General features: G+C 56.2%; 1 protein-coding gene across 2 annotated transcripts in view; it reads right to left on the bottom strand.

The window, feature by feature from the left end:
* Positions 1–17,889, bottom strand: part of SLC12A3 (solute carrier family 12 member 3) — a 31,256-nt gene that overhangs the window by 2,987 nt on the left and 10,380 nt on the right. Inside the window, exons 13-25 of one of the 2 annotated variants that reach the window (XM_039880927.1) lie at positions 17,114–17,215; positions 16,409–16,564; positions 15,629–15,728; positions 14,485–14,596; positions 14,105–14,245; positions 12,970–13,076; positions 11,399–11,481; positions 10,384–10,461; positions 9,751–9,852; positions 8,692–8,803; positions 6,315–6,401; positions 3,285–3,420; positions 1,656–1,723 (exon numbers count right to left, since the gene is read on the bottom strand). In XM_039880927.1, the coding sequence (XP_039736861.1) occupies positions 1,656–1,723; positions 3,285–3,420; positions 6,315–6,401; positions 8,692–8,803; positions 9,751–9,852; positions 10,384–10,461; positions 11,399–11,481; positions 12,970–13,076; positions 14,105–14,245; positions 14,485–14,596; positions 15,629–15,728; positions 16,409–16,564; positions 17,114–17,215 (1,384 nt within the window). The remainder of the gene's footprint in view (positions 1–1,655; positions 1,724–3,284; positions 3,421–6,314; positions 6,402–8,691; positions 8,804–9,750; positions 9,853–10,383; positions 10,462–11,398; positions 11,482–12,969; positions 13,077–14,104; positions 14,246–14,484; positions 14,597–15,628; positions 15,729–16,408; positions 16,565–17,113; positions 17,216–17,889) is intronic. The other variant, XM_039880928.1, reaches the window with a different exon arrangement.

Below are 17,889 nucleotides of genomic sequence, written 5' to 3'. Positions count from 1 at the left end.
TTGGAGGTAAATCCAGTCCTTTTCCTTATCCCACTTCAAAGGGAACATGGAGCATTTTCTCCGCACAAAAGTTTATCTCCCTAAAAGCCCCAGGAAGCATCCTTTCGGCAGAGCCAGCTTCACAGATGTGCAACCCGCACATCTGCACGACCCTGAGCTCACTCTGGGCTTAATGCTCTGCTGTCACCATCTTGACAGTCTTAATACATTTGAACCCACATTTTCATTTTGTAGTGGACCTCACAAACTGTGCGCTCTATCTTGGTTTCAGGGTAGGAAAAAAACAGGTTCCACAGGCTCTGGGCCATCCTGCGGAATTCCCAGATGGCCAGCCCCCCGGAAACCTAAGAAAGGCCAGTACTTGCCTTGGTAAACATCCCCATTCCCTCTGAGCTGGGCCTCTCTGGGAGAGGGGACTCAGGTGACACGGCTGACCATGTTCTTCCTCCTGGCCACCAAGAGACCCTCTCTGTGCCACTGTTACCTACCACTTACTACAACCTGCCCAATACCCACCAAAGGCGACTTGCTACTGGACACGGGTGGCAGCAGCGGAAGCCCGAGGGTGTCACAGCCCCCAAGACATGGAGCCTGAAACAGCTGAGCTGGGGAGGACTCAGCTTCTGCAGCCCGGGCCTGGCACTGACATGGGGTGCGACCGATGGCCACAGAGGGTGATCCGCAAACAACTAGAAATCGATTTTTCTTCTGGGTCCCCTTTGCCAAAGACGACTTTGGCAGGAAAAGGCAACAAATAAGGGAAAAGCAGGGGTGACGGGCCTGGGGCATGTGGGGCTCTAGACCTCTGCCAACTGGCACTGACAAGGAGAAAATCCTGAAATGCCCTAACTTAAATGACAGCAGGCGGAAGGGTGAAAGGAAGAGACGAGAAGGGGTTAATCGATTATCAACTGCAGGGCAAAACCAACAAAAGACTGCTTAGCTCCCGCTCGCTCCCCCGAGTGTGTACTGGAATTTTGGATTAGCTTCCAGGCAGCTAGTTCCAGGATTATCTAAAAGAGGAAACAGCCGGGCAGCAACCAACCCCAGGAGCCTCTGCTCGTTTGCACGTGAACTTTTCAATCTGCTGCCCACGGCCAGTCCACAGAGGCGGACACGTCTATGCCGCTTCGCCGTCTCCCACCCGCTTTGTCTCCGGCCAGTGTGAATTCTTTCTTTCAAAACAACCGACACCTCCCTCCCCACTGACGTATGAAAACGCCCAGCCACTAACTCCAGGACTCAAACCTGCCGGTGGTTTGGACCCCATGTCTCAGGGCCTAGTCTTTTCCTTCCTTCCTTCCTCCCTCCTTCCTTCCTTCCTTCCTTCCTCCCTCCCTCCCTCTCTCCCTTCCTTCCTCTTTCTTTTCTTTTCTTTCTTTCTTTTTTCTTTTTTCTTTTGCCAACAATGGTCCAACAAGCCCTCTCTTTTAGAAAGACTTTCAGCCACGAAAGTTCGCATTTTTCTTAACGGCACTCAGGTGAGAACGTGGGGCAAATGCGACCCGAGAAGCCACGGCGGCTGTGTTTACGGACCTGTGGGCCCTTCTGTCTCACAACGGGAAGGTCTGGTCCCCAGCTGGTGGCCACCCCTTCCCAGAGCGGACACCCTCGGCCTCTGCACCAGGCTTCTCCTCCCACTGAGAGCTACTTACATGAAGATGAGAGCGGCGTCTCGGGAGTAATCCGATAGGATCTCATTCAGCCTCACCTGGCGCAGTGACTAGGGTGAGGAAAAGCCATGTGGTCACTTCCCGCATCCTTGGGGATCGTCCTGTCCCCACCAAGCCTGGGGGGGTCTCTTTTAACATTCGAACAGGATGCATGCATTGTTCCCCCTAAATTATTATAGCCTCCCTGCCTCCAAGATGGAAGGGGACCCTCACAGCAACCGAGTGCCAAGCTCGCCCCCTTGAGGAGCCCTCCTTGGTTTTTCCTTGCCTGACCAAACATGTGCCCATGACCAGCAGGACAGTGGGGGAGCGAGGGCACTTCCCGTGGTGTAGGAAGAGCCGATAGTTCTCACTAGCGGGCAGCTGAGCAAGGCACGCTGACTCCCTGAGCCTCGCTGTCTTCGTCTGTGAAATCAGTATGATGACGGCCCCGCACCCCACCCCAGGGAAACCTCTGGAAGATGCGCAGATAACCTATAAAGCATGGAGCAGAGGGCCTGGCCTGACGAAGCACCGGATACAGAGGCCGCGAGCAGGGAGGGGAGGCTCCTCCTCCTTCATAACAAGGTGGCGAGAGCCTTCTCTGAACTCGGCTCTTCACTCAGCTTTCTCCAATGAGCCAACAGCCGAGCGTGTCCCCTGGGGCAGGGCTCGAGGCTGGCAGATCGGGGTGGGGGGCGGGGGCCGGGGAGACCCCCTCCTACCCCAAGGCCTGTCTCCGAATTGTTTAGAAATGACTGACACGTGGCCTGGCCGTGGACGGCCCCTCCGTCTGAGAGAATGGAAAACTGAGGGGACGTGAGCTGACCTGGGTCAGAGCTTCCTGACCTCACGCTGCCGACATTTGGGTGAAAGAATCTCCGTCGTGGGAACCGTCCTGTGAGCTGTCGGATGTTTAGCAGCGTCCCACCAGGTCTCTGCTCACTCAGTGACAATAGCAGCTCTACCCCCAGCCTCGTGGGGACAACCCAAAATGCCTCCAGGGGAGGCTGATTGTCCGCTGAGGGGCAAAACTGCCCCTCAGGGGAGAACCGCTGACCCCAGGCACACAGGGAACAGACTGTGATGCCCCTGTCCCCCCTGACGGCTCTCCCTGCCCCCCTCAAAATGGCCACAGCAGCCACTACTCTCCTTTAGCCCTGAGATGCTGCCTGGGAATGGGGGGCAGCCATGGCTCTGGGCTGCATCTGGGGCGGAGTCTACAGGCTAAAGGAAGAAGGTCAGTCAGCTTTGCGGGCCCACAGGACAAACTCTACCTCGGTCTTCACAACTTGTCTCATGAGTCCCTTCCACGAGGCACAGAGCAAGGGAGAGAGAGGGAGAAGGACTCTAGGCGGTCCATTGCCACGGCCAAGGTGACTCAGAGTGGGCGGAAGGACCAGGCTCTCATGCCAAGCCTGGCTCTGAGTTCTACAACCCAAAACCGGTTACCCGTCAGGCCGAGCGCTCGTGGCTTGAGGATACCTCAGAGGCTGGGTGTGAGGGGGAGGGGAGCAGGGCTGAGAGTCCAGGGGAGGGCACTGAGGACGCTCAGGATAGATGGGCACAGACAGGGTCCTCGTCCCTGAGAGCACTCGTCCCCACAAGCCCCGCCCCTTCTCCCTCCTGCACCTTGACCCTGTTCTTGTGAATTTCCTCATCCGAGATCTTCCACGGACAGTCCCGCCGCATCTCGGTGACGGTGGCCTCGTCCTTGAAGCCATCGTTCAGGCGGAAGGGCGCGACCATGTCCTCAAACCTCTTGGTGCTGGCGATGGAGAGAGCAGATCAGACCCGGTAAGATGGCCCAGTTTCCCGTGGAAACAGGTCCCCAGAGGGAGATGGCGGGGAGTGCCACAGGGACATACTTTTCAGTCTGAAACCAATCCTGACGCTGCCACTGACATCAAAGCAGCTTCTGCGTTGAACTCAGCACTGACGGTACCTCCACGATGACTGCCCTGGGCCATCTCTACCCACCCAGGTATGACCGTTCCCAGGTATTTACTGGGCGCTATCCTGTGTCAGGCTTGGTGCTACACAGCAGTGAGCAAACCCAGCACAGTCCCTCGTCTTCACAGAGCTCACGCTCTGCTGCGTGATAAATAGGGTCAGAAGTTTTACGACGGCACTGGGATGAGGACTGACGGGCAGGGAAGGCGTCTTCCCAAAGCCAGATACACACAGGGAAGGGGATGCCGGAGCAAACAGAACGGCAGGTGCAACGGCCCCGAGCGGAAATGTGGTGTCTGCAGGAAGAGCCGCAGAGGACCCGTGTGGCTGGACCCGTGTGGCTGGACCCGTGTGGCTGGAGCAGAGGAGGACAGATGGGTGTGAGGGGTCAGGTCAGGCAGGCCTTTGTTATTTGCCCTGAGTGAGGTGGGAAGCTGTTGGAGGCTGTTCTGCGTGATTCGACTTCCATTATTAAAGATAGAAATTCAGACTGGTCAGCATTCAGATGCATTCATCTGAAGCCACATGGATGGATCAGCTCACCTGGGGCAGAGTAAAGAGGAGAGAAGACAGTCCAGGGCTGAACCCCGAGGATGCCAACAGGTGTTAGTCAGTCAGGTAAAGAAGGAAGAGGCAGCAAAGGAAACGAGAGAAGACAACTGAGGGAGGATAGAACCAGAAAAAGGCGTCTTGGGAGCCAAAAGACCTGCTTCAGGAAGGATGGCTGTGATGGCTGGCAGCTGAGCGGCAGAGAGAGCTGAGGACAGAAATGGCTCTGCGGGTCTGGCAGCGTCGAGGTCACTGATGATGCCAGTGAGAGCAATTTCAGTGAAGGAGCCGGGCGAAGCCAGACTGGCACGGCCGGAGCAGGAGGGGGAGGAGGGAGTGACGACTGCTACCATCTCTTTGGAGAAATCTGGCTGTGTGAGGGAGGGGAGGAGCGGTCCAGGAGGCGGAGGCAGAAGCAGGGGCAAAGGAGGAGATTTGAAAGGGGACAGTCGTGTGCTCCCGCCCTGCCCTCCCCTCCGGAAGCTTCCCCAATCTCTCTACGTTCACAGCCTTTCTCAAGGCTTTGCTCCTCCAACAGAGATGACCCTATTCCCCGTTGCGTTCTGGTCCATCTCTGCAGTGCTGTGATAGCCTCTGATAATCTCCAACCCTGCACTGAGCCGGGGTAAATCCTGGAGGACACGGCTGCAGATTACTCATCTCGGCCCCTGCAGCTCCAAGCAAATGGTAGGAGCCAACACATCCAGCCATAAAGTAGTTCCTTTCTTCCCATCTTGATTTCCTTCCCTCCGGGTAATGGGAGGTAAAGGGAGAAGGGCTAAGAGACCAGGACCAACTTGACTTTATGGAGAAGAGAGAGTCCTGGAAAACCTCATGTACTTTGATTTACATAAAGCAAATCCTATCGTGAATATTTTATTTTAAGAATATGAAACCAAATCATAAGAAAGGTATGTAACCCTTTCAGACCCCACAACTGAGCCTTGCTACAATTCACACCAGGGTTTGCTCGTATTCTAAGCATTTGCCTCTGCATGGGGGGAGGCGGGGAGTTTTTGCCCAGACCATTCAACACGTCCCCGCTCTAAACACCAATATGTTAACATAACATCAGGAGCTACAGCTGCTCATGCCTCAGGGCCTTTACACGTTTCAGCCTGTGGAGGAGATGTGCCTCGCCGAAACCCCTGCAGAAGGAGCTGCCATCCAGCCATGAGTTTTGGAGCGTGTGATTCCCCTGCCGCTGGCCACGGCCAAATGGACCAAGGGTAGCCAAGAAAAAGGATTTCCGGGAACCTCTACCGTGACCCAGAAGGAAGGGACAAGCTGGGCCAGTCACATTCTTTTTTCGGGAACTTAAATCAGGCAATGCCTGGGGAAGGAGGCAGCTTGACTGCACAGAAATGTCTAGATGCAGAGCTCAGAAGCCACACTAATAGGCAAAAGCCCCAAACCAGCATTCCTTGACTACTGACTGGGCGCTGTGTGAAGCACTTCCCATGAATTGTCTCTAAGACAGTGGTTCTCAAAGTGGGGTGCCTGAACCAACCCTGAGAACTGGTTAGAAATGCAGGTTCTCAGGCTCTACCCCAGACCTACTGACTCAGAATCTTGCGGGTGGGACCCAGCAAGCTGTGTTTTCACAGCCCTCCAGTTGATTCTGAGGCAGCCGAGGTCTGAGAGCCACTGCTTTATGGAAACGCTCCAGGGTTGGAGAAAATTTTAAAAATCAGTCAATTTTGGAGGTAAAATCAGCCTTTTATGAGCAGCCAGCAGCCTGGGCTTGTGAAGTGTGTAGCCGGAGACCCCCTCGGCCCTCAGGCCTGGGGCTGAGGGGCAGGGCAGGAGCATCCCTTGTGGATAAAACACTGGCTTCTGCTCAAGGGGCGGAACCACCGTGACCTGCACTAGTAAGCACTTAAAAACACTCAGGCTAAGAAAAGCATCGATGTCAACTTTCATTGTCCTCCGCGCAGGTGCTTCTGGCAAAGACAAGAGCTCTCATATGCAAAGGAAGAAACCCAAACACGAAACAAACAGCTGCCAACTCCGGCCCTTCCTCTTTGGTTCCATGAGCCCCGTCTAGGAGGGGGCAGGGAGGACAGCGCCTCTGCCCCTGGCTCGCCAGAGAGAAAGGGACAACAGGCACACAGCTGGCCCTTCGGCCTGGACCCCGCCCCCTCAACACAGGGTACTCACTGCTCAGCCCGAGGCTTCTGGTTGATGTCGGGAAGGACGTGAACTTCGTGGAATCCCAGTCGGAACTTGCTCAGCAGAGAAATAATCCTGGAAGACAGAGATTTTTAAAAAATGCATTCATTCATTCAGTTAATTTTTACTGAATGCCTACTGAGGATATGGCAGTGAGCAAAACAAATCAAATCCTGCCCTCGTGGAGTCTGCACTCTAACCTGGGAAGGGGGCATACGACAAACAAATATTGATGAGGTAGGTCGGCCGATGACGAGTGAAGTAGAAAAGTAATTGACTAGTATTCCCCGAGTATCTGGTGGCCAGCTCTGTGCTACCTCCCATTTTAATGCATCTACACGTCTGATCTTATTACAATGCAGATTCTGATTCAGCTGGTCGGGGGTGGGACTTGGGATTCTGCATTTCTGACAAACTCCCAGGTGATTCGATGCCGCGGGTCCATGGACCACACTTTGAGAAGCAAGTATCTAAGGGATGGGAAGGTGAACCATTGCAGGGTGGCTAAGCAAACAAAGACAACCACATGAAATAAGTTCAGAAGCAGGAGTAGCAAGCCAGATGGTGCTGACTTTGCGTCAAAGAGGAGGAGGTGCCAACTGTGGTTTGCAGCAGTCAGGGAAGGCTTCACAGAGGAGGTAGCAATCTGTCTGGATGATGCATGGTAGGTAAGACTCTTACAGACCAAGGGGGTGGGGCAGGGGTTTCCACACTGGAATCACCCAAAGAGCCTTATAAACAATGCACTTGCCTTGGCCTTAGCCCCCCATATGTCAGAATCCCTGGGTGAGACATAGCTTTGGGGATATCCCAGTTCTCATTGGTGGGGAGTGAGCACCCCAGGAAGGAAGTTCACATGAGCAAAGGCATGGATGGAGTACAGGAGCCGGGAGGGGCGGAGGGAGGGGAAGGACCAGGCTGGGGCCCGGCTGTCAAGCCACTTCTGATCCCTGAACTTGGGAGTGAAATTAGGACAGCAGCGCTGTGGGCAGACGGCTTGGCGTGCAGTGCAGGTGTGGCAGGCTTGGGCAAGGCCTGGGCAGGAGGCAGTGCCGGCCTGGCCTCAAGGTCATGAGGAAGGCAGAGGACATGGCCTGGTCAAGACACAGGTGGGAGGTAGAGGAGATTCCACAGCCCTCACGTGGAAGACACCCTGTGGCCCCAAGATGCCATGGCCTTGAGCCAAACAAAACCTGTTGAGGCCTGCTTCCATCGGGAGCCAGAACAGGAAGCTGAGGCTGACTGGCTGTTGGAAAGTCACAGAGGAGCCAGCTGCTGCTTTTCCCAAGCATCCCTTCCCGGGCGTGGTGAGAGGGGCCTTCCGGTGGAAGAGCTCTTGTCGGGGGTGAGGACCACGAGACCGGACTGCCGGGTCGTCCTCAATGCCCGCAGCGGGCGACTGGGGGCGCCGTGGGGATGTGGTCCTGCACAGCACTAGGGTGGCACAGGCCACAGGGCCCTGACTAGGGCCTGGGCAGTGTCCTCTCTTTGGCTAATTAATTGCACAGCCTTGGCCAAGCCACCCCATCTTTCCCAGCCCGTCTGCCCCCTCTAGCAGTCCTCCATCCTTCCACCTTCGACCCCACTTGACCTTTCTCCAAAGCAACAATGACCCACTTCTAGGCACACATACGCCACCTGCCCAACGCCTGCCACCTCCACAGCTGTGTAGCTGCCTCACCAGGTACGTCCTCTGCAGCCCAGATGAACTCGCATTCTTACTTAGCTACATCTCGAAAGAAACTCTCATATCACAGCTTTAAACAGAATACCAGCATCTCTTGCCAGAAAGAGGTGACCGACAAAACTCGAGTAAATAAACCAAAAGGTCACTAAATTCTGGCCGAATGCTGTCGCCTGCCAAGCTCCCAGCCAGGCCCACCCTTTCCTGCTTAGCTGGATTCTGTGGGTTCCCTTTTCCTGTAGATTCAGCCACACATTTGCAAGAGAATTAAAAGTCGCTTATTCGGTGGGATTTGCTGCTCTGTCCCCTGGCCACTAAAATCACCCCTTATCTCACCAGAGGTGACAATCTCAGCTTAGGGGGACACTGCCCCAAGGATTCTAAGTTCTGCCTCATTTCACAGGAGGACGGGCCTTCTCCAACCTTTATTTCAAATCTCCTGGAGGAGATTTGTGGTTTTAACATTTCACACCCCTCCCTGTCACGGCCAGGACTGGGGTGTCTTCCTCCCCCTTCAGGGGGACAGGACACCAAAACCACTGAAATGGACAGAAACCTGCCCAGAGCACCCACCCACTGCTACGACCTGGACAGAGCTGATCCCCCTGGGGACAGGGGGACAGGGGGACAGGGTGAAGGGAGCCGGGATGGCCCTGGTCCCTGCCGGCACTCCCCACTTACGCCTTCCTCTCCTGGTCCATCCTGTTGATCTGGCCCCCCACGAACACTCGGATCCTGCATTTGCTCCATCTCTTCTTGCGGCCGAGGAGGTAGGGGATGAGGAGGGTGAGGCCTGGCAAGGAGGGTCCCAGTGAATCTAGAGGAGCATGCTCCCGGGGTAGGGCACTCTCTGGGTTCCCCCCTCCCCCTCTCTGCACCTCAGTTTACCCATCTGTAGAAGGAGCATGCTGACTAAACCAGAGTGGCACACGGGGCTCCGTGGGCCGGAGTTAATTTGGCCTACGTGGTGCTTTTAAATAAGTGAGCTGGCATTTAATAATTGGGGAATTTCACAGGAAAACCAGGATTCCTGGCATTCCTTAAAGACTGAAAACTTGACCAGTGAGTAGGAGCCCCCATTTCTACCTGTCATCTCACCAGACAAGGTCAAAGACTAGTTGTCACTTATGACCGCATAACCCCGGACGAGTTACTTCACCACTCTGGGCCTCAATTTCCTCGTTTGTAAAGGGGGTTAACGATAGTTCCTACCGGGAGATTGCGTTAGGTCAGCCCACATAAAGCACCGAGCGTCAAGCCTAGAGCAAGTGCCCAGCCATATCAGCTATCGTGAATAGGATACGTCCTATCGGAGGAGAGTCACTTTTTCTCTGTCTAGGACTCTGTCAGAGGGGGGAACAATAAAGTTGAGAATCACATGTTTTAAGAAAAATAGAAACGAGTGTCTTTCTTTGGAAAGTGAAGAATATTCATAAGTGTTCCTGTGCGCCAGCCCATCCCCCTCATTTTATGTCACGTGCTGTGACCCCTGCGGCCTCTCCAGTTTGAAGGTTCCATCTCATGTTGACCTCGGCTCCTCCCCATTTTATAGCTGAAAAACGAGGCCAAGAGAGGGGCTCAGCCAGGCTCCCCCAAGCCCAGGGGCCCCTGTCCCCCTTTGCGGGGCTCTGAGGTCCCACCAGAGGCCTTGTCAAGAACGGCCAGGAAGGGCAGGCCAAGGGACAGAGTCACGGAGGGAAGACGGCCAGGGGGAGAGCTGGCGTCTGAGGGCACACTGACCGCCGTCATCAAACAGCCAGTAGATGTCGATGGTCTTCTTGCCCTGCTCGGACTGGAAGATGGTGCTGGCCTGCTCCTCCCGCACCAGGGCCGCGGGGTCCACTGTGGGAGCAGAGGGGCAGGTCAGCTAGGAGCAGAGCACATCCAAACGCCTGAGTCTGTCTGCAAACAGTCGGCTCTCCTGCGAGGTGGACTCTGTCACCCGGGCTGTGCACACAGCCATCCAGAGCTCCCCGCCGAGGGTGTGCATGGGGCATGGGCAGCAGAGCGCCCCCAGCGGCCCCTCGGACGCCAAGATGTGATTTGCCCCTCACGAATGCCCACAGGATGCCCCCGGCTCCTGCACCGTAGGTGCCCCTGCCTCTTCCCTCACGTTCGAGCATGGCCAGAGGGCCTTGGAGGGGCTGAGACATCGACCCCAGAGCCCGCTGGGTGGGCTCCCACGGTGCCTAGACACTGAGTAACCCAGCAGGGCTGTAGGCTTTAATACTGCCCAAGTCACCAGCCCACCCCCGCAGCCCCTGAACCCAGGGCCTCAGGTGTCTCCAGCCTTGACCAAGTTCCCGTGGGACCGTCACTAGCTGCCACACAGGGTGAGAGTGCCCCAAGCCTCTGAGTGAGGTGGGGACTGACGTGTGCCAGAGACAGATGGCCTGGCCCGGCTGGCACTGGCTTCCTTGCCGTCCTCCGCTGGGTCAAACACAGGGTTAACTGCAAGAGAGGGGCAGCCATGTCACCAGCCTGTCCTCACCTGGCACTGCTAGTTCCTCCTCTTCCAGGCTCCCCCTCACCAGCACCCCCTTCTTAGCAAAGGCCCCCGTCCTCTCTGAGACCTTCCTGAGCTGTGCCCTGGGTCAGTATCATGTGTGAAGTGACTCGTGGGTCCACTGGGTTCCCACCAGAACGTCGGCTCCCCAAGGGCAGACTTGGTTCTGTTCCCTGCCGTACCACCGGCGCCGAGAACAGCGTTGGTCAGAAGCACGGTTGCTGCTCTGTAAAGGCTGCTTGCGTAAACAGCCACCGATCTGCTCTGTGCCGAGCACGCCCTCGGCACTCAGGGACACAAGCAAACAAGACCCAGGCCCCGGCTGCAAGAAACACAGCGGCTTCACCTGCCCCCGCCCCCGTTTGTTTTCATAATGCTATTTCTTTCATACCTCTCAATATTACTTATCCAGAGTCAGCGTATTGACATGTGACTTTAAAAGTTAAATATATCCCAGCTCGGTGGCCCAGTGATGACCTTGGAGACCGAGACGCCCCGTTTTCAAGGCCTCTGTGTGTATTTCCACTTTCTGGTCTTACGTGGACTTTCTCCCCTGCCCCCTCTGTTAGATCCTCGTCTTCCCGTCTGGTTAGAGGCACTGATCGTGATTCGGGAAGCTCTGAGCTCCAGTTCTGTCCCCAGCTGGGAGCATGACCTCCAACTGGTCACTTTCCCTTTCTGAGCCTCGGTTTCTCCATTTAGAAACCTGACGAGCTCTAAGGGACCCTCAAAATCTGACTTCCTAGGAGTCTGGGACCTTTCATTCCTCATTCATTTTCTCCTCCCTTCCCTTGATCACGGAAAACGTGAGGTTCTAGAACTTTCTGGGACCCCGTTCCGGTTTTTGGCAGGAGTGCCGAGAGCAGGTGGGCGTGTACTCACTGTGCGCCTGCATCACCTCCGAGATGTTGAGCCCCTCACGCATCCTCATGACACACACACTGTAGTTGAAATCAAAAGCATCGCTGGAAAGAGAGGAGGCGGAGTCAGGCTCCTCCCAGGCCCACCCCCAGCCTCCAAGCGTCCCCCAGCCCCCAGGACCCCCGAGACCCGACGTCTAGAGCTGCCCCTGCCTCCCTCCGTCTCCTTTCTCCTCTCTGGGCCTCTGTCTCCCCATCTGTGAAATGCGCAGGCAGAACTGGAGAGTGCCCCAAATGCTTCTAGCTCTGTGGTCCAGGGCACCGTGGGTCCCACAGACCCTGCCCCGAGGGGACACTGAGTCAGGCCAGTCTTTGAGCCAGGCCCTGTCCTCCTGATCTGTTTGGATAATCCTCACGACTCTGCCAACAGAGGTGGGGATGAGAATTATTATCTCCATGTTACAGACACAAAATCTGAGTCTTGGAGTGTAACTTGCCCATGATCACACACGTAGTGGCCAGCTGGGCTTAGAATTAAATAGCCAAGACTGTAAGCCCTGCCTGAGCTCAGGCACGCACGCAGGAATGGCCTCGCACATGAAGGCAGCGGTAAATTGTCTATGTGGAATGTCTAGAAGATTCCTGCCCCAGAAGTATATTTACAGCACTGGAGAGCCCACTGTTAGGGCCGACCTGACAGGCTGTCCTCTCTGGAATCCTGTAGTCACACATCCCTGGGACAGGGGCCTCCCAGCCCAACATGCTGGAGTCTCAGCTGGGAGTGTGCGGAGCAGGTGTTCCCCGCCCCCTGCTGTAATTCTCTTAGAGGCAGCTGAGAGGCACTGCCTGGTCCTCAGCAGACCTGCAAGCAGGTCCCAGGTCCCCAAAACTCAGCCTCGTGTTCTTTAAATGTCCCTCTACACTGCCTCTCGGTACTACGTCAATGAGGAAAAGTGACTCAGACAAGCATTTTCTGAAACTTTCACAGCAAGAGCTGAAGGAGAAAGAGTTTGAAGTTGACCCTGAAAACCCCGGGGATTATATCCCTCCCCCCGGCCCTGATCCCATTCCCCACAGGCCCCACAGTATAGCCTCGCTCAAGGCTTGGCTTCCCTTCTCCCTCAGGGGCAGCACCTCACCGCTCTGGAGCTGGCTATCTGCAGGTCTTCTGCAGCCCACAGGAGGGCACGAGTCATCACCTAAGACCCCATATTTTCAACTTCTCCGAAAAAGCAATCTGGCAACACTGGGCCCACATGTCTACCTGGGCACAATTGGCTGGAGCCAAGCAACAGCTGCTCTGTTGGCCCCAGACCCCACTGCTTCCTACTGTCGCACACCTGAGCCACTTTGCTCTCTGTGTTACCTGCCTGATCCCTCCCTACGCATCTTGGTGGCCACGACTCACAGGTCAGGGTGGGGAACCCTTAGTCCATCTGTTTCTTCCTCCGCTTTGAACCAGTGACTCAGCTTCTTAGGCACCACTGCTTACCCTCCAGCTCCCAAGGCCCAGGAAACCCCGAAGGACCGTAGCTGACAGACAGACCGTGGCTGACAGACAGACGCAGGCCCCGCCCCCTCGCGCTCACGCACTGCAGGATGCCGATGTAGTCCTCCACCGCAGCGGGCTGAGCCGACTGCCAGTTCTTCTTGAACCCGACCACCAGAATGTTGGGCTTCATTCTCCCGAGACCTGCGGCCTGCCCGGAGGAGGGGTGAGGCGGGGGGGTGAGGCCTCACGCCCCGCAGGGGCCCCGTTCTCCGACTAGGGTGACTCTCGCTCCCTCAGCCCCAGCTGCCCCCTCCTAGGGGCGGTTAAGGGCTCTGAAAAGACATCCCCCAGCTCAGGGTCCTGTCTGCCTGGACGCACCCACGAGAAAGGTGAAGCGACAGCCCAAGCCACACCCCGCGGCCCCTCCAAGCCTGGGCCCAGGCAGGGACTGTCCCACTAGTTCTGGATTATCTCAACTCCTGCTGCTCTCGTGAATTATTTCTCATGACACGGGACTTGAATTTGGGTGTCAAGCTTGGAGAATTCCTGGGTCATCTGATCCATCATCTTTGATAGTTTTTTTAATGTTTAAAAATTTTGAGGTGAAATTCACATAAAATTAACCATTTTAAAGTGCATAATTTGGTGGCATTTAGCACATTCATGATGTTGGGCAACCATCACCTCCATCTACTCCCAAAATATTTTTATAACCCCAAAAGGAGACCCTGTATGCTCTCTTTTTTAAAGCATTAAGAAATATTTAAAACAATGAAAAAAGAATTCCCATACGTTGACTCAGAACTGACAATTGTTCTTTTATCCATGCATCCCATTTTACAGACGGAAAGACTGAGCAGTAAAACGAATTGCCTGGTGGAACATTCTAGAGCTTGATCGGAATGGTGGTTTCACACCACTGACTGGTGTCTCCATATGTAAACATTTATCAAACTACACGCTTAATATTTTACTTTATGGTCTGTAAGTTATATCTTTAAAAAAAAAAAACGAGATGTGCCTGAGGTCACGCAGTCCCCACAGGCTTCGGAGTCAGCTCTCCCCAGTCTTGGGCACTCGGAGAAAGTGCCCTGGAGCAGCATATCTGGGGGCGGGGTGGGGGGCAAGAAAAGTGGGATCCCTGTTGCAGCAAAAGGGGCTTCTACTGGCCCTTCAGGATGTCCTGCCTTCCAGGTTGTGAGACCAAGTAATAAGGCCTGCAGGGGAACCCCAAACCTGCATGAGGATCTGGACCCCACTGCGGAGGTCCTCGGCAATGACGTCCGAGTAGAAAGCCTTGATCTTCCTCTTGTTCAGCCACTTGGTGTGCCCGTTGGCGATGAGCCGGAGCTCAGGCATCCTCTGTTTGCGGGGTCCCTGGGGGGGTGGAGGCAGGTGACATCGGGGGCTGCCTTTGCCCTCCGGCCTGAGACTCAGCCCCTCTCCTGCCCCAGAGGCTGCCTCCATGGGCTCGGCGGTGCCCAGTAACCTTTACGGAGTTAGGAGAAGGAAAGAAAGAAGGTGGGGGAGGGGAGAGGGGTGTCCCTGCTGGTGGACATTGCACCCTAAGGCTCCTGCGGGAGTACAGCCCCGCCCCACCTCTAGGGGGCACTCACGACGAGCACGTGGCCACAGATCATCAGGCTGAGGTTCCGGGTGAAGGTGCCCACAAAGTCCACCAGGGCTGGGCGGAAGTTGGGGGGTCCTGTGAGCACCAGGCACTGGGGCCTGAGGAGGGGAAGGAAAAAGGGCATGAGCTATCAGATGGGGGTCTGGATGCCAACACAGGCACCCCACAATTTCCATCACCTCCTGGGTCTCCCTTCCTAGACAGCCTCCAGCAAGACCCCACACACTTTGGGCCTCATCTTTCCATCTGTGACTCAAGGGCGACTTTGGGGGCCTTTCCGGCTCTCATAGTGGCCACCACACTGTGTCTCTATTGTCCTTCCTGCTCAGGCCACCAGATTCTCCACTGGGCAAACCATTCTTCTCACTCCTCCTCCCGATGCTCCTGCCCGACCAGCCAGGCACGGCAGTGGGAAGAATAAGGGCGGGTTAGGGGAGGCCCACCGCTTATGAGTTCACTGTGTCACCTGGGCGGGTGACTCGGCCTCTGGGTCAAGAGGCAGCTGAGAGTTGTGGTCAAGGGCCACTACCAGACTCAACGGGAGCCAGACGAAATGGGCCGCTTGCAGCTGTGTGACCTGGGGCCAGCTGCGTAACCTCTCTGTGCCTCAGCGTGCTCATCGGTGAATGGAGCACATTCACAGGGCTGTGGCGTAAGGCTCTCTGCGCAGCAACACAGCATGAAGCTACAGCTGCTTATTAGCATTACAATCCACTAGGGATGGGTCCTGGGCACCCGGTTCTCCCCACTGAGGTGGGGAATCGGCTCGGCAGAGTCCCCAGCAGAGGCTCGTCACCATCAGCCCCATGAATGGCTGTGATGGAAATTACAATACCAGATCGCCCGATGGAACCCTTCACGTTTTGGGGAGCATGTTCCTCTGTGGAAACTGAGGTGCAGAGAGGTCGCTCAACTCGCTTGGTCCCCATTGGGTAAAGTCGACCCTGGTCCCCTGACAGCCAGGCGGTGCTCCTGCACCTCTGTTAGTTGGTGGGGGTGAAGGGGGGAGCGGGCGCGGGCATGCCCACCCTGGGTCTGCCCTTGTCAGGCGACAGTTCTTGGCCTGGAGCCTCCCAGAATGGGGCCACGGTGGCCCTCGATCCCAGGCGGGCCCTGGAGGCTGTGCTCACCGGTAGTTCTTGATGTGGTCCTCCACGTCGTTGAGGCCCACCGAGTAGCTCAGGGCCAGGTTGTAGGAGCCGGCCTGTACCGAGGAGCCCCAGTTCACCCCTGCGGGGCAGAGCGCAAGATTAGAAACCCCAGGTGTGCGGAGCGGGGCATGGCGGCCTTCGGGAACCGAGCAGGGCCCCCTGGCGGGCACAGCCTGTTCATCTGTTTCTAACGTACCATGTGACTACATATTCAAAACTTATACACGAAGGTATTAAACTCTACAGAATATTCTCTTCCCTTGACAAACAGACATTCACAATGACCTGGAAGGCCAGGTTCAAATGTAGGATTCTAGGCTTCCCTTGGGTTCTGCGTCCCACCCCCAGATCACTGTCACCCCAGCATCCTTGCCTGCATGTGTGTAGACACCCTTGCTTATATGGCCATACTGTGTCCACCTGTCCTTCAAGCAGCCAGCCTTTGGGTACACCTCAGGCCCAGGCGTGCACACCTGCAGGCTGGCCACTCTCGGGTGGGTAGACCCGAGGAGGCAGTTCCAGGATCCTGGGTACCCAGAGGGTGATCCAGATGTGGAGGCGTGGGCTCTGAGTGGGTACATTTTAACAGGCTCCTTGCCCCACAAGGAAGGACAAGGCTGGAAGGCCTGAGAGGGGCCACTGAACAGAGCCCGATGCAGGCCCTTTAGCTGGGCTGAAGGACAGGGCAGCCCCTCGGCAGCCTCACGGGGGACGGGGCCAGGGGGCGCCTGAGTCCCTCGGCGGCCTGAAACTGCACACCTGGCTTCTTGTAGATCACGTAGAGCAGGAGGAAAAGGACCAGGCCGATGGCGATGAGAGCCGCCCACCAGGTCAGAAGGAACATGATGACCACGGAGATGACCGCCCCGAAGAGCGCCGCCCACTTGCTGTAGTAGCGAAACGAGGGTCTCCACCCTGGGTGGGGGCACAGGTCAGTGGCACACTCAGCACTCTGGAGCCTCCTCCTGGGCCAGTGCTGCTGGGCAGGGCCTTGGCGGCAAAGCCAGCAGTGCCCACCCACTCACCCCACCTCTGGGGGCTGGGCCCGAAGGCGCTGGGAGGACCTCGCCTGGCGTTTTGATGCAGGCTACACCCAGACAGAGGCGTCCAGCTGCAGACCACAAGTATGGCCACGAGACGTCCACAGTCAGCAACAGCACAGGCTCCCGTGGCTGTTGCAGGGCCAAGGGGCAGCAATGTGGGAGGAGGACATCATTCTGCCGGGGCCTCGCTAGGGACAGCTGCCCCACGGCACCACTACACGGTCCATGAAAAAGGTGGCCCAGGACCGGCCCATCAGCAATTTGGAGCTAATTATTATTATTATCATTTGAATATGGTGCCTGAAATTGGCTTCCATCCGAGAGGTGACTGTGGTCTGCCCACCTGCATCCACGCCTTCCACGCCCCTCTCCCTGCCTCAGCCCCGGTGCCGCCCCCCGTGGAGGGGGCGGGGTTGCTCACCAGGCGAGTTGGTGATGGAAGCGTGGAAGCAGCTGAAGTTGATGAGCGCGTAGGAGCACAGGAAGAAGTTGGAGATGATGGGGGCGATTGTGTTGAGCTCCGCTTCAGGGACGCGGAGAGAAGGAGGACAGTCCGTCAGGCAGCTGCACCGAGGAGCCGCCCGGCACCCTCCCTCGCAGGGCGGGGCACCCCAGACGGGCCTCTGAGGCTCGGTGAGGCTCAACCTTTTCGTCTGTGAAATGGGTCCATCGTTTTGTGACGCTCAAAGGGCCAATGTTTTGTGAACTGTAAACAGCCGGCTTTTAAGCAGATGGAGAGCAGTGTGAGGGCAGATTCCATCGGGTGATGAGAGGACCCAGGACAGTGGCCGTCATAGTTTTTTTGTGACCACAAATTACAGTAAGAAATACATTTTATAATGTGACCTGGATGCATGTTATCTTTTTCTCTGAAACCCTGAGACCATATCACATATCACAGCGAAACCCACTCAAGAACTGGCTCGTTCCCTTCCCTGTCTTGCTTTTCCCCTCCCCAGCCACCCCCCTGGCACCCTCAAACACACTTTTGCACATGAATCCTTATCTCGGTGCCTGCTTCTGGGGGATCTCAAAACAAGGCAAGCACCTCCTCTCTGTACACGATTCCATTGAATGGCCGCAAGAACCCTTCCCCAGAGCTTCTGAGGTGACCGTCCTCAGTCCTCAGTCCAGTCGGAACCGGCCCCCAAATAAAAGGACATCGAATCTGAGTCTGGGGTAGATTGTGGGGTGAAC

Source organism: Pteropus medius, unplaced genomic scaffold (genome assembly GCF_902729225.1).
Source record: "Pteropus medius unplaced genomic scaffold, Ma_sr-lr_union100, whole genome shotgun sequence".
Classification (NCBI taxonomy): domain Eukaryota; kingdom Metazoa; phylum Chordata; class Mammalia; order Chiroptera; family Pteropodidae; genus Pteropus; species Pteropus medius.
The sequence above is the reverse complement of the archived record's forward strand: the minus strand, read 5'-3'. Positions and strand labels throughout refer to the sequence as shown.